This window comes from Haplochromis burtoni, unplaced genomic scaffold, assembly GCF_018398535.1.
Source record: "Haplochromis burtoni strain Fernald_Lab_line unplaced genomic scaffold, NCSU_Asbu1 Contig_169, whole genome shotgun sequence".
NCBI lineage: Eukaryota > Metazoa > Chordata > Actinopteri > Cichliformes > Cichlidae > Haplochromis > Haplochromis burtoni.
In genome coordinates this window covers 199,276-214,811 of record NW_024582530.1, presented here as the reverse complement: position 1 = coordinate 214,811, position 15,536 = coordinate 199,276, and the positions used below count along the sequence as shown (strand labels likewise).

The window sequence follows — 15,536 nt, the reverse complement described above, 5'->3', positions numbered from 1 at the left end:
GTGTGTGTGTGTGTGTGTGTGTGTGTGTGTGTGTGTGTGTGTGTGTGTGTGGTGCCAAGCTGTTGTTGGTTTATTCTTTGGTGTTTACATTTTAGTTGTTTGTGAGGTTTAGCTTTTGTAATAAGAGAAATAATGAGAAATAAGCATACCGAACACATAAAATTACAGTGCGATTATTCTGTAATAATAAGTGCTTTCATGAAGATGAAAACCAAAACATTTTTTAGGTGAAGCTGTGTCCGTAAACTCAAATATTGGCAGCATTTTCAATGTACTTTTTATTGCTAACGTTTGAAGAGCCTGAAAAATAGTTTAAAGATAAAACCTTCCACAGGCCCTTCAGCCGCCTCGCACACACTGTAGACTGGTTTCACATGAAGAACGTGGACCAGTCCACGTATAGAAATATGTAGACTGAGTCAGTGCTCAAACCCACGCAGTTTTTTGTAGGTAGGAGGGGGTGTGTCAGAAACACCTGTGGTTCTGTAGAAGTCTGTGTCCTGTGACGTGCTTAAAGTCAAACAACATGAAGGGCAGTTTAGTAAATGAAGCTCTTGTTAGAGAATTCTGTGATTTCCTCTGCTTCACAGTCAGGTTTGTGCCGTGCTCATGACATCCGCCTGCAAACTGATCGCGTAGGGAACATTTTTAGCTTTACAATGGGATTTACTAACCAGTGGGTCATGTCACAGTGGCAACGTTCATCCTTTATAAGCAAGTTGTGTTTCCCATGATTATCCAAAGAAATTGACACTAGAATGGGCAACATAGCCTCAAAATGATATCCATTTTTTAAGGAAATCCAATAATGTGAATTTGATGATGTTCTAAATGAACATTGTATCAGAGAGTGCAGCTTGCAGACAGCAGCACTGATTAGTGCAAAAAAAGAGGGAGATTTTCCTTTTATTCCAGTGTGCTACTGTCAGTGATGACACATTATAGTGCAGTAAGAGTGACAGCATTATATACAGTGACAAAGAGTGAGTCGAATGCTTAACTCTTTAGCAGTAACTGAAGTAACTCAACAGTTCAGTAACGCGGGACGGTGTTATCACCTATTAGAATCAGTACGTGGTTTGGTTCTTACACAACACCTTTCTCCTCAGTTTCATCATTTACAACAGTTTCTACTGCTTGTCTCATTCACGCAGTCACACACACACACATTCACCTAGTGCTTTTGTCTATCAGTCACACACTTACCCTCTGAAGAATGGATCAGTATCTTACCCACTGTCCAATCGCTGCTCTTCCTGTCATTCAGTTCAGTTCAGTTGTATTTATATAGCACCAACTCACAACAACTGTCAGCTCAAGATGACAGTTGTGATTTGTCATTTGGTTGTATGGAGTATAACTAGCTGGTGGTCCAGTGATGATGGCTGAGTCATTTGTTTACTTTTGGGTCACACGTCACCAGCTGATCATATTTCCTGCTCAGATGCCTTCATGGCCTTGCTGTACTGGCTGCTGTGTTTTTAACTCAACCGGTTTGTTGTTTACATTTTTAGTGGGAACAGTTTCGTGAATATTTTGCGCAGTCTTTCAGCTTTACTCTGTGCTTTGCCATACAACCAGAACTTTTTACACCAGAGATGAGCTAATGAGCATCAGGGCTACAACTCCTGAGGACTTATTTCCATCATTCATTGCCTGATCTGGCCATTCAGGTTCATGAAGTGAGACGCTGTAGGAGAGGAAAGCAAGCCGGTACGCTCCTGCATCTGCATCTGCACCGCCTCCGTACTCCACTACAGGGAACATAAGCTCATTGGGCAGCAAAATAGATGAACTCCAGCTATTGATGGGGAAAAACAGAGACTGCTCTAAATTGGCTGTTTTGTGTTTTATGGAAACTTGACTGAGTGGATCTATACTGGACTCTGTGGTGCAGTTGGTAGAACTCCAACTCTTCAGAGCAGATTGCCACATGAAGTTCTTCGGCAAGACAAAGGTGGAGGTATCTGTTTTTCTGCTTACAGTGGCTGGTGTAATGATGTGACTGTTATTCAGCAATACTGCTCCCCTCATCTGGACTCAAATGCTCATCCCTTCAGTAATTTCTCCATCTCCCTAGAAACCTCTCTCCCTACTTGAAAGAGATGTAAACAAACTCAAAACAGAACACCCAGAAAGCAGCAGGACCAGGCTCAGTGTCTCCATCCACCCTGAAGCCCTGTGCTGATCAGAGACATGTCATGTGCCAGCCTGCTTCCACAGGACTTATCATTCCTGTTCCATTTTTTTAAAAAAGGGATCACAAACCGACCTGTTGCTCTGACCTCTGTAGTCATGAAGAGTTTGACCGTCTGGTACTATCACATCTAAACTCTATCACTGTCCCCCTCCTGGATCCCCTGCAGTTCGCCTACAGAGCCAACAGGTCAGTAGGTGATGCTCTTAACATGGCACTGCATCTGGACTCTGCAGGAATTTATGCTAGGCTACTTTTTGTGGACTTTGGTTGTGCTTTTAATATATTCATCCGTACTCTGCTGCAGGAAAAGCTCTCCCAGCTGAATGTGTCTGCTCCCACCTGCAGGTGGATCATTGACTTCCTGTCTTTCATTGCATCAGCACTGGTTCCCCTCAGGGCTCTGTCTTTACTTTTCTAATCTTCTTCTTGTATACCAGCAGCTGCACCTCCAGACACCAGTCTGTAAACTCCCGAAGTTTGCAGATGACACCACCCTGTTGGGCTTATCTCATGTGGAGATGAGTCCGTCTATATGAGCGAGATTGACTGGTGACTTTGTGCAGTGACAACAACCTGGAGCTTAAATGTTGTGAAAACAGTGGAGATGACAGTGGAAACCAGACACCCCTCCCAAACATCAGCCTCCTCATAAAGAAGACACAACAGAGAAAATACAACCTGCCAACGTCAGTGATGGTGCAGTTTTTCTCCATCAATGAATCTATTCTCACCTCCTCCATCACCGTGTTGCTGCCAAGGACAAATGCAGACTGCAGCATGTCATTCCCTCCACTGAGAAAGTGATTGGCAGCAATCTGCCTCCCTACAAGACTTGTAGACCTCCAGGACTCTATGAAGTGGGGGGTCGGCATGGATCTTGCTTGCCTGTCTCAAACTGTTTGTGACACTGCCCTTTGGCAGGAAGCTGTGGTCCTTTAGAAACAACATGTCATGGCATAAGAACAGTTTTACACAATGACACAGCAACAAATTCCTCTTTTGTACAAAGTCGCCAATAAAAAGGAACAGATATAAATACATTATATTGCCAAAAGTATTCACCCATCCAAATTATTGAATTCAGGTGTTCTAATCACTTTCATGGCCACAGGTGTATAAACTAGAGAGATTTCTGTGCTGAGCCTGGGACAGAATGGATGGAGAGCCAGTGCATAACATATTGTATTTTTTATTTGCACCTGTGTAAGAAAAAAAATGAAAATTTTTGCTATTGTCATCAGAAAAAACAGAAAGAGCAGGTTAAGCAGGTGATATGATCATGGTAATGGTATCAAATAATAATGTTGGATTGTGCTGACTGTTAAAAGCCAGCCTTGTAAAATAGACAGCTCTGTTTTCTTTGACCAGGGCTGATAGAACCAGGTGGTTGGTAGATTAGTTTTTACCTCCAACTCTAACAAGCTGAAGTTCAAAGATATAAAATTGTCCTGCATCCACTGCGATGCTAACTGGTGAAACACTCCAAACACTAATATTAGTTCTCCTCCTCCTCTGCCAGGGTCCCAGTACCCATCTGAACCGACCCCAGTGAGGCCTCTGTAGTCTGTCCTGCACTACCAGGATTCAGTTCAAAATAAAAAAGTCAAACTTCATGAAACCAACAAAATCATTCAATGCAAATGATTTATTGGCTCCAGAATGACAGAGTGCCATCTGTAAAGTTGCACAATTATCAACAGCAGCAGCCAGCAGAGAAAGCGCAGGTTGACTCTAAGTCGTCAGTGAATGCTGAGGACTGCAGGATCAGAGACCAGCTGACAAGGAGAGACAGGGTGAAGCAGCCTGAGGTAGTACGACCCGGAGAATCAGTCTATAGATGAGAAGTTCCAGTCAGTGGGGCACGCAAGGGAACAAGTGGTCAGATGCATTGTCACTGAGCACAGCCTCAGTTTTCCTTGGATCCCAGCTTTTTTTCTGCTCAATCCCATCCAGGAAATCATCTCCTTCTCATTTTCAAGCAATACAAAATGCTGCCACCAGAATACTTATGTTTTCTCCTAAGTCGGCTCATATTACTCCTGCTTTATACTCAACACCGGCTACTTATATACAGAGCACTAAATGGAAATGCAGCAATCTTTTATGTCAGAATGTGTTACTCGTGTGAGATTGGGGTGGGGATGGAGCCTTTCAGCCGGTGGCAAAAGAAATTTTGGATTTCTGAAGTCCCACTTTGACTTCATTTATCCAACTCTGTGGACTCATTCTTATTGTTTACTAACTTTCTTTATAATGTTTTCTTTCATGCTGTGTTTGAACTTGGCTTTATATTCCTGTTAACTGTGCTTCCATTTTCCATTCAATCGTATTGTTATTATTCATAAGAACATGTGAGCACTTTATGCCAACACATATGTGAAAAGCACTTTAAAAATAACCTTATTGTTTTACTTAAACAAAGAGCACCAGTGTGACTCTTCTGTACCCCACTAATCCCTAAAACCTGATTACGGCCCTGAATGCAGCAACATCAACATTTCCATATATCATATGACAGTACTGGTTAAGTAGCATGCCACCCTAGAGTCCAAGATACAGATGAATGCTCTGATAAAGCACACATTCTTCACACTGAGTACGCCCAGTATAGCTTTCAAGGCAAACATGCCAGTGAGAGGTCTAATACTCTGTGCTGTTAATTATAGAGCTAAAGGGAGACACAGTATTTGTGTTAATATCCACCGGAAGAAGCATAATGTTGGGAGACAAAACAAAGTCAGCGTGGATCTCATTGTGTAATTACTGTTTGAAAGTTTCTGTTATAATATACAGTTGGGGCAAAAATTAAACTCCAGAGTTTGAGTTTTAGGTCATGTCTCAGTTTTAATTAAACAATTTTTATGGTAAACATTTCTGCTTTCGCCAGGCATCACTAGTTCCAAACAGCACACAAACAGTACGTGCCTTGTCAGTACATCACGCAAGTTGGAGATGTCACGATGCAGGAAGACTGATAGAATGACATAATTTTTAAGATTTGTTACTACAGTACATAAAAATAACAAATATTCCATAATATTTGAAATATGTTTAAACTCCTGTACCAGTACTGTCCCTACAGTTTCCTGTGATTTTTCCTTGTTTGTGTTTCCATTCATGAAATGGGCACTGTACCTTTACATCCATATCAAAGGTGGTTACTGAGGATGGCCTTTATGAGGGGCTTGGATTTTAGCACTGAAATGAAACAAAATCTCAAATTTTACTGTCGGTGTTCACGTTAGCCTTATCTATGTAGATTAATTTACTTCTATACTATACTAATATAAAGCACTTTGAGGCGATTGTTGTGTGGTTTGGTGCTATATAAATAAAATGGAATTGAATCGATAATTAGGAATGCATTAAGAGGATCCCCTTTTTGATTTAACGCAATGCAGTCGCTGCTACTGAGAGAGAAGCTACAGGAAATGGCGGTAAACAGGTCCAGATAAATAGAGAGGGTTGTGTCAGGAAGGGCATCCGGCATAATATCTTTGGAAAATAAAACATGCAGATGATCAAGAATGAGATTTCCATGTCAGATCAGTCGAACCCACAGCCTCCAGTGCTGTTGGCCATGAGGGTGCTGGTGGAAACTGTGCTTCTGCTGGCTGAAAACAAGGAGAAACAAAAGCAGGGTTGTGGAGGTGAACGCAGGGACTCTAAATGTAGGGACTATGACTGCTGAAGTGAGAGAGATGCTGATATGATGGTGAGAAGAAAGTTAGATATAGTGTGCATGCAGGAGACCAGGTGAAAGGAACCCAGGCCAGGGGCATTGGAGGTGGATGCAAGCTGTTCTCTCATAGTACAGATAGGAAGAGAATAGAGTGGGGGTCATGTTGAAGGAAGAGTTTGTGAACAGTGATCTGAAGTTGAAGAGTGTCAGACAGAATCATGACTCTGAAGCTGGAAATGAAACAGCCGATGTTGAATGTTGTCAGTGTGCATGCCCCACAGGTTGGATGTGAGGGAAGTGTCTAAAACTTTTCTAGATAGGTTTTAGTGACATCGCACTTTTTCTATGCTTAGAGGTGACATCGTATCAAAACTCTTAAGGACTACGGTCTTCAAGAATGAATCCCAAAGTATGTTAAATAGGCTCAACAGGTTTTGTTATCCATTCCTAGTTAGTGGCTGTAGCAGTTAGCCACACTTAAAATGCTTAGTATTACATTTAGCTAAAATTGTAAACACAGATTGAGCCTCACTATTAAACATCATTTGATGTGTGTTTGTTGCCTTCTACAGTTTGATGCAGAATATCGTCGTTTTGCTCTGAAGAGAAATGGTCCAGGGGGCTTCAAGGAGTTCTACCGCCTCCTCCAAACGATTCATCACATCCCTGGTGTTGATGTGCTACTAGGATATGCAGATGTCCACGGGGACCTCCTTCCAATCAACAATGATGAAAATTACCACAAAGCCATTGCATCAGCCAATCCGCTGCTCCGCATTATTATAACCAAGAGAGGTAAGAGAAAAAATGAGGTAAAAATACATTTTTAGTTAATTAGGCTTGAAAAATTACTTTGCAAAGCAGTCTAAATGACAGATCTCAACATGTTATATGTCTTTCTACACATTGATCCTACAGTTATTTTAATGGCTTCCAAAGTATATTTCATGTCTTTTTAAAATGTTTTCGTCCCTCCAAGAGAATAACATCAATGATTCATTTACTAGTGGACGATCACATCCACCTGTCTATCCATTTTCTTCCGCTTATCTGGGGCCACGTTGTTGGGTCAGCAGCCTAAGCAGAGAAGCCCAGACCTCCCTGTCCGTAGCCATTTCCTCCAGCTTTTAATGGAGAACACCGAGGCGTTTCCAGGCCTGCCGTTACCCATCAGCTGCCTCTGAAATCCCGTAAGCTAACCAAGCCCAACAGGACGCCTCCTTTAGCGTGTTGGCTCCCTTCACCTCGGTTATCCACTATCAAGTTCGGAGGTTACCACCATGACAGGCACCGGCCACCTTGCAGCTGCAGCTCAGTGCAGTAGCCTGTAGCCTCATGTGCAGCAATGGAGGCGTTGCACATGGTCCATTCGGACTCAATGTCCTTAGCCTCCCTCGGAATGCTGTTGAAGCTCCACCTGAAGTGGGAGTTTAAGATCTCGTGGACCGGGGGCCTTTGCCAGGCATTCCCAGCACACCCTCGCTATACATGAACAATCCCGTTGCTCTTATTTTTAATCAATCACTGCTTACCAGTTTTAAAGAATTTACAGAATCTGGTAATTCTTGTCCGACAATTTAGGTCATGCACGCATTTTTCCTGAGCTTTTCCCGAGCTCACTTCACTGACTCCAGCTGGTTCTAAACAATTTATTCCAGTGCTGGCATTTAATCTGACTGCTTGTTAAATTTCATGTTAATTTTGAAATCATTTAATTGCTCAAAAGTACACTGAGGACTTATTTGTTACCCTTATGTGTCTGGATTTACTTCACTGAATCGGCAGAGGTCAGCAAGCTCAGTATTCCCTGAGAATGGCAGCTTCTTCCAATTTTAAAATCTCTTTTTAAAGCATACAAATCAAGAATTAGTGAAAAATTGGCACTTCCAAAGCTCTGAACATAACCCACAGTAATGTATCCAAGTTTAAAAAGAGAACCACCCTTGTGACACTGACAACTATGACGTCACTAACCAGTTAAACTGGCTTCGTAGCACACACCTCTGGTAGCACATACTTTGTGCCCAAGACATAGCAAGAGTGAATAATTCAAGAAAGACAAAAATGTATCCTGTAATTTTACAGGTAGACTGTAATGTTAGTGAGCTTTATTGTTTACCCCTGAGACACTACATATGAAGCAGAAACACTTATTACACCTGCTGACAGTGGTGATGTTTATCCATCCATCATTATGGATTATGTGAGTGTTTTCTAATACACTGTACCATTGTTGTCTCCCAGTACACCTTTTCATGCTATGTCATAACTCAGGATGTGATGACATTAATGTGCTGCTTAGCAGGCTGCTAGAGATCGGAGTCACAGACAGCTGCCAGCAAATCAGATCAGCTCTATGGTCTGGGGAACTAAAAAGGAAGCGAGCTCAGGAAAACAAGGCCCTGGAAACACAGAGAGAGCAAACATGTGCACGTGCAATACGTTTGTTGAAATCTTATTGAGGAGGCTTGTATTCGCTTTGTTTACTCTTTTAAACTCTGCAGTCCAGAAATGATAAAATCCTGTAAATCCTACTGGAAAATCTTAAACCCATGCATTGCATTAGGAGTAGTGGCGTCACTAGAAAGGATTAGGACTTGAGTAAGGCAGCTAAAATCTATTCCCACAATCACTTATCTTTCATTCCTGAAGTGTAATCCCATTTATTCACTGCATCCACATGATTGGCAAAATTTGCACAGCTGAAGGATAGAGCAACAGGAAGATTAAGTGGTGACGATAGTTTGTTTTTAACTAACCATGTCTGTCTCAAATAAGTTCAGTAAGGATCTCACATTTTTATTAGTAGTCTTTGTAGCAGCTCTGTTGCTCACTAGTGTCACTTGTAAGTATTCAGTGAAATGTGAAAGACTTCTAAATGACTGAAGACATCATCAAACCCTTTATGAAGGCAACAAGAAGTTCATTTTACACTGAAAACAGCAGATATGTGTTTCCTTTCCTACACGCTTCTCTCTCCACTTCAATTCCTCTTACTTGGCTACATTCATTTTGACCTTTACTACAGCTTGTCTTTGTGTGTTAGCACTGGTGTGCATTTGTGAGTATGTGTTTGTGAGTGAGGGATAGACAGGGGGATACCACAGGATAGAAACCCATCTGCTGCTTTAAGCCATTAGCCATGAGTGAGTTTATTTAACTTTTTGGAGCAAGATAATCTCACTCAGTTTATATAACTGATGTCTTTTGAGACTTCATCAGTCATATCAGATCCATGTGTGTGTGTGTGTGTGTGTGTGTGTGTGTGTGTGTGTGTGTGTGTGTGTGTGTGTGTGAGAAAGAGAGAGAGAATTGTTGACTTGCACTTGTTGATTACTTTAACACATTAACACTGCAACAAAGTCTACATCGAGTAGACTTTGACACAACAAAGCAGTTATATGTATTTTAATCAGTAAGGTTCCACGTGAAGAATCAAAGTGACTACGGGCTTAGTAATACTGACAGAAGAGCAGTGTGTACCTTTGTGCTGCTCTACCCTGAGTATGTTGCTGAGGTGATTTATGATAACTAAGAGACAAAATACCTTTTTTCACATCACAATTTTGCATCTGATAAACTAAAATGAGTCAAACTGGAAACTACTGATACAGTACAACTTGGAACACGTGGCACAGAAATGTCATGTTGCACTGAGAGAAACACTAAGAAATGGAGTGGCGGTAAACAGACTAAGTAATCATGGTTGATGGGTTCAAAACACAAGAGCTTTGAAAAAAGTGTGTTTTAACAAATACAATTTAAACAAAATAACACAATAGATGCACCAGTTGTCTGATGCATTGTTTTAAATGTAAAACAGCGTCACAATGATTACAGGAGCTTTTATCACAATTGAAAAAAATTATACAGTTTCAGACCTAATAGTCTGCTTTTAAATAGGAGGTGAAGTAACAAAGCCCTTACAGAATGACGCTCCCCCTTTGTCTGCACTGTGCACAGGCCTGTTGTTGTCCTGCACTGCATATGGCCATATGGCACCCCCTTGGGCTCCAGATGGTGGGCCACTACAGAGTGAGGTCACACTAGAAAGAAACATACAAATGCTCATGACAGCTGCAGATAACAGAAACATGGTACATTAGGGACAGATATATGGGGCACTAAGACACAGACACAGATTTACTCTTTATGGCCATCCTGAATACCATTTCTGAGCTCTAAAGCTTATGATAGTAGTAAGCAGCAAGTATTTAAAGCTTTAGCCAGCAGAGAGGGGGAGGTTCATGTCTGATCTTATAGCTTTGATGTTGTCTGTCAATGTCACTCCACATACATGTTAGAGATCGTGGGTTCACTGTAATTTCGGCTATAGTGCGTGTTTTGTTGATTTAATTATGAGGTCATAGAGTGTTTTATAAAATGTGAAAAGATGAGCGAAGGCCCTGCAGCCAGAATGCCAAGACTACTGATTAATAAGTAAACCTGGCTGGGCTAAAATTTTGGCAGAAAACAGTCACACAGGTCGTTTATGCCTGCTGTTACCATCATTAGCGGTCACGCTAGAACTGGACTGAAAATCAGTATCAGTACCAACAGGTCGGATGAATCCAAATATGAAATTTTTGGTTCGAATTGTCACCAGTTTTTACTGTATGGGGCGGGTCAAAAAATAAACAAAGATGAGATTCAGTAAAAAATGTGCAAAGTAAAGCTAGCATGTCACAGGTCTGCCATAAATATTTACAGTTATTTGAGACTGTGGTGGGGCAGTGATCATTCCTCACTGTTTCCTGTAGGAGCTGGTCTAACTGGGACACACTGGAATTTAACAACTTTGTATGAGGTTTAGCACATGTTTAACTATTTCTGAAAAAGACTATATTTTGTGTCCTTGTATATAACATACAAGAACACAAAATAATGATCAATACAGGTTGATCTATAGTGGTCCAAAAATAGCTTTTGCAAAATTAGAGGGATCTGATTGCATTATTTGTGCATTTAGAGAAGGCTTAACCATGTTTGTGTCTTCATGCTTTAGTCTGGCTCTGTATGCCTTGATAGGAAACATTATTTTTGTGCATTAACCATTAATGCTGCTTAATGCTGCTTCCCAATGATCTAATGTGTGCGTGCATGTGTACACACACACACACACACACACACACACACACACACACACACACACACACACACACAGGCAGCTATACATTCCCATTAACCCTGTTTGACAGCTAATGTGCATCAGATGATGAGTTGTTTCTCCCTCTTCTCCATGCTTTTCTCTTTCCGTCATTCCGGTATAAGTTCAAAGATTTTATAGAACTGGGTAGAAGTTTTGAAAAATGTGAAAATTGTGAACGTTTACATTTTTTGACATTTTAGTAGTTATTCTGCGTGTTACAACTGCTATCTGTATCTGTAGTTCAGTTAGCTAAAATGGCTGGTTTTATTCCTGACAAAATATGGATACAGACAGAATGGAACTGTGGGAAAAAATGATCTGAAGCTAGTAGTAATATTGTGTTCATATCTGAGACTGACAGTACACACAAGAAAGCTCTGATCTTTTGAATGTAGAAATTTTGGAATGAAAAGTTCAACTATCCAATATCAAAGACTTGTGGAAATGAGCTTCTTCCGAAGAGTGGCTGGCCTCCCTTAGAGATCGGGTAAGTTCGGCCATCTGGGAGGGACTCAGAGTAGAGCAGCTGCTCCTCCACATTGAAAGGAGGTAGTTGAGGTGTTTTGGGCATCTAACAAAGATGCCTCCTGGGTGAGGTGTTCTGGGCATGTCCTACTGGGAAGAGGCCGCGGGGCAGACCCAGGACATGCTGGAGAGGTTATATCTCTCGGCCTCGGAGCACCCTGGTGTTCCCCTGGACAAGCTGGAGGAGGTGGCCAGGAAGAGGGAGGTCTGGGCTTCTCTTTTTAGGCTGCTGCCCCTGCGACCCAGCCCGAATAAGCAGAACAAGATGGATGGACTTTATTTTTTCCAATTATGGTGTAAATAATACACCGTAACTGTAAAGTTTAACACTTTAAAAGAATCACAAATCAGCAAGTAGCCATTAACAGTCTCCATTCTTTTGTGTCTTCTTAAAGAGGATGAACCTATCATTTTTGGCACCAACTCCCTTCAGAGGCGTAGAAAGGGGCTGGGCTTAACGAGCCTGCGCGCCACTGGCTCAGGCTCCACCCACTCAAAGGGCAGATCTGGCCTCATGATTGGACCGCCAAAGAACTTCAGACAGATTTCTTCAATCATCGATGTGGACATTTTGCCTGAGACACATCGACGGGTACGACTTCACAAGCATGGCACTCAAAAACCACTTGGGTTCTACATACGTGACGGCGTGAGCGTGCGGGTGACACCGCAGGGCGTAGAGAAGGTAAGGTTTGTTACTTTGCTTTTACCCTGCTTACAAGACAGTATTCTGCCTTTAATGCTGACAAAATTGATGAATTATTTCCCTGTAATTCACCAATGATGTACCAATTGTGCAGTTATGATTGGGCCGGTAAGATACCCCCATCTCAAAATTTCTCTAAAAATATCAGCAAGTAGCACCTTCATGCAGACATAAAGATAAAAGTTATGAATATATTAATATCAGCTATAATAGCTAAAAGCTGTTGTCTCATATTTGTATCTTTCTTCTTGCTCCTGAAGGTTCCAGGGGTGTTCATATCTCGTCTTGTGCGTGGTGGGTTAGCAGAAAGCACTGGGCTGTTGGGTGTTAACGACGAGATCCTCGAGGTCAATGGCATCGATGTAGCAGGAAAATCTTTGGATCAGGTAAATGCCCTTCCAGGCTCAAAGAAAATTCAATATATACAGAAGATTCAGAATTAACTTGATCAAGATTCAAGTGTGCTTCTTTTTCATGAACAGTAAATGTACTTTGCCCATAAATTACAACACAGTCGCACTTGTGTGTGTCGTTTTTTTTTCTTTATCCGTAGTGGATACAAGCTTACAAAGTAACAGTTCAAAAACAGCTTAGGAAGTAAAAGTAGTAGTAATGATTAGACCAGCGTTTGTATGTATCAAAATAACGGGGTGTTAAGTCACTCTATATGCACTCATTAGAGCATTTTAATGATAATCAATCAGGGCTGGACTGGTAATCTGGCATACTGGTAGGCCAACACATTTTTGGGCCAGTGGGTCAATTGAAGCGCTGCTGCGCACTGGCTTTACAAGCGCTGACAGCAGCCCATTCGGTCATTTTAATTACTGACAATGTATTGCCCAATCAAGTCTCTAAAAGCTACCGGGCCCTCCCATACTTACGCACACGCACCTTGTAGAATACAGTTTGGTAAAACAAATGGCTAATTTCACCATGGGCCGCTCTTAATGGCTAAAGTTTAGCTTTTAACTGTCACATGTTTCAGTGGAGTGCAAAAAAGAACCTTTTGTGTTACAGCAACATGATAAAGAGTAAAAATAGTAAAGTCTACAATAAATAACAAATAAACTAACAAATAAAGTAAGACTGGCAATGTGTGGAGAAGAGTGGAGTGCAAATTGCACAATATTATATTCAATTATATGTTATATATAACATGTACTCTTTAAATCTAAGAAAAACAGCTGCATTTTTCATCGCATCATTTAAGCCCTATTTGACTATCTCATCTGTCATTTTAGGTCACAGACATGATGGTGGCAAATAGTCACAACCTTATTGTGACCGTAAAGCCAGCTAACCAGAGGAACAATGTTACGCATCGTAGGAGTAAAACCTCCGTAGGTAACTCGGGTTCTCTGGGCTCAGTTGGATCTACAGGCTCTGCCGTGTCACATGACTCACAAAGCCCCGCCTCTCTGAGCAATCCCATCACTGCAAGGTTTGTCATGCATACTATCTTTTTTTGGGCCTGCTTATGAACAGAAAGAATGGGGACTGTGGCAGCACTGGCATACATCATATCTGTTAAAGGAGAAAAAGAAAAAGAAGTTTGTGCTTAAACGTTTAATGAAATGAAACTTTATTGAAACCGTTGTTTTGAAATAATAATGAGAATCATGAATTTTAGAAAAATGCAGTCAAAGCTAGCTGAATTCTCAACTTTATTCACAAGTTGCCAATAGGAACGGACACGTGCAGTTCATATTGCATTCACTTTGTTCTTAATCATTTGGCATGTCTTTTGTTACCATAGCAACAGCATTGCTGAGGGTGACAGTGATGATGGTGGTGATGATGATGATGAAGGTGACCTCATTCTGGAGAATGACTGCCTGACACCCTACGACTCCCACCGGGTCACTAACAGCACCACTATGCCCGACAGAGACTCACTTAGCAATGGGCCACATAGCTACACCGTGGGTAGGCCCCTCCCACAGAGTGTCTCATTGCCCAGTAATGTCGGAGCATCCCTGAGAGACAGCGCCATGATGATCTCCAGCCACAACGGAAACTCCACCCACACAACTAGTAGCAGTGAGGAGAGCATGAGAGAAGATAGCAACGTAACAGCACTGTAACCACGACAGCACTGTTCCATTGAGGACTATGAATGTTAGCGCAACAGTGCTGAAACCACGGCAAATACAGGTGGCTGTGGTCCTGTTAGATAACAGACTTCTAAAAGAGGAGGGAGTTGACGTATGAAGCACTGACAGGACCTCCGGAGGGACCATTCAGTCTTCTGCTAGTTTACACTTTACCTCTTTCCCGCCTTGGTGGATTGTTGGCTTTTACTGTATGAAGGCATAGGAACACTGTATACGATGCAACGTATGGCTGAAGTTTTCAGCTTTGTCAGGTTCTATAAACAACAGTAATTATATCATTTTTTAAAAAATGTTATATTATGGAAATGTTTAAATACCATAATGTATTAACAGATTCATATTGACCATTTAATTAAAAAAATTAAATAGTTATAAATCCTCTTGTAAAAGCCATAAGTCACTTTGATGTCAATGTATTTTAAAAAATGTCTTCAAACCTATAGTTGACTTTCATGTTTTATTTTTGCGGCACCACAAAAACCAGTGCAAGTAGCACTACGTCACTTTGGCATCTCTAACTGTGAAACTTTGTGTCTGTGTAGTAAACTTAATGCTTAGTGTGGCAAACATGGCAGATACACATGGAAGCTTCATGAAATGAAGCAAAGTGATTAAAGTTGTTTTAGCATTTGGGTAACTGGGTCTTAGACTGCCGACATCTCAGAATTACAGGTAGTTCTGGCTCCGCTTCTCTCCCTGCTGTAACTTTGTCAAAAGCTTTTAATACTTCAGGAAAAGCACAGCAGTAAATGAACAAAGGTAACATGTATTTTAACCCAATACTACTTACTTTACATTGATTACATTTAAATAAAAGTTTACTGTGATTTAAAGCAGAAGCATCAGTAAGTCAGTCTGTTTTATGAGTGGTTCTGACAGTACCCATTGTCCACAGCTGAAAGTCTTCAAACCCCTGCAGCATTTGAAGAACACGAATAAAATCCTGTTTCCTCACAATGGGAGTTGAGATGTGATTTGCTAAAAGTATATTTATTACTCACCTCACCATTTACCGCTTGTGTCAATCTTTCCGAACTTCAAATTCCTACACAGCAAACTACAGGGAGTGCAGAATTATTAGGCAAGTTGTATTTTTGAGGAATAATTTTATTATTGAACAACAACCATGTTCTCAATGAACCCAAAAAACTCATTAA

At 41.2% G+C, this 15,536-nt stretch overlaps 1 protein-coding gene across 1 annotated transcript in view; it reads left to right on the top strand.

Annotated features, from left to right (window-relative positions):
• pard6a (par-6 family cell polarity regulator alpha) overlaps positions 1–15,515 on the top strand; it is a 16,185-nt gene extending 670 nt beyond the window's left edge. The window contains exons 2-6 of the mRNA XM_005933565.2: positions 6,455–6,677; positions 11,952–12,241; positions 12,523–12,648; positions 13,507–13,706; positions 14,022–15,515. Coding sequence (XP_005933627.1) covers positions 6,455–6,677; positions 11,952–12,241; positions 12,523–12,648; positions 13,507–13,706; positions 14,022–14,349 — 1,167 coding nt within the window. The 3' untranslated portion in view covers positions 14,350–15,515. The remainder of the gene's footprint in view (positions 1–6,454; positions 6,678–11,951; positions 12,242–12,522; positions 12,649–13,506; positions 13,707–14,021) is intronic.
• The last annotated feature ends 21 nt before the right edge of the window (positions 15,516–15,536 follow it).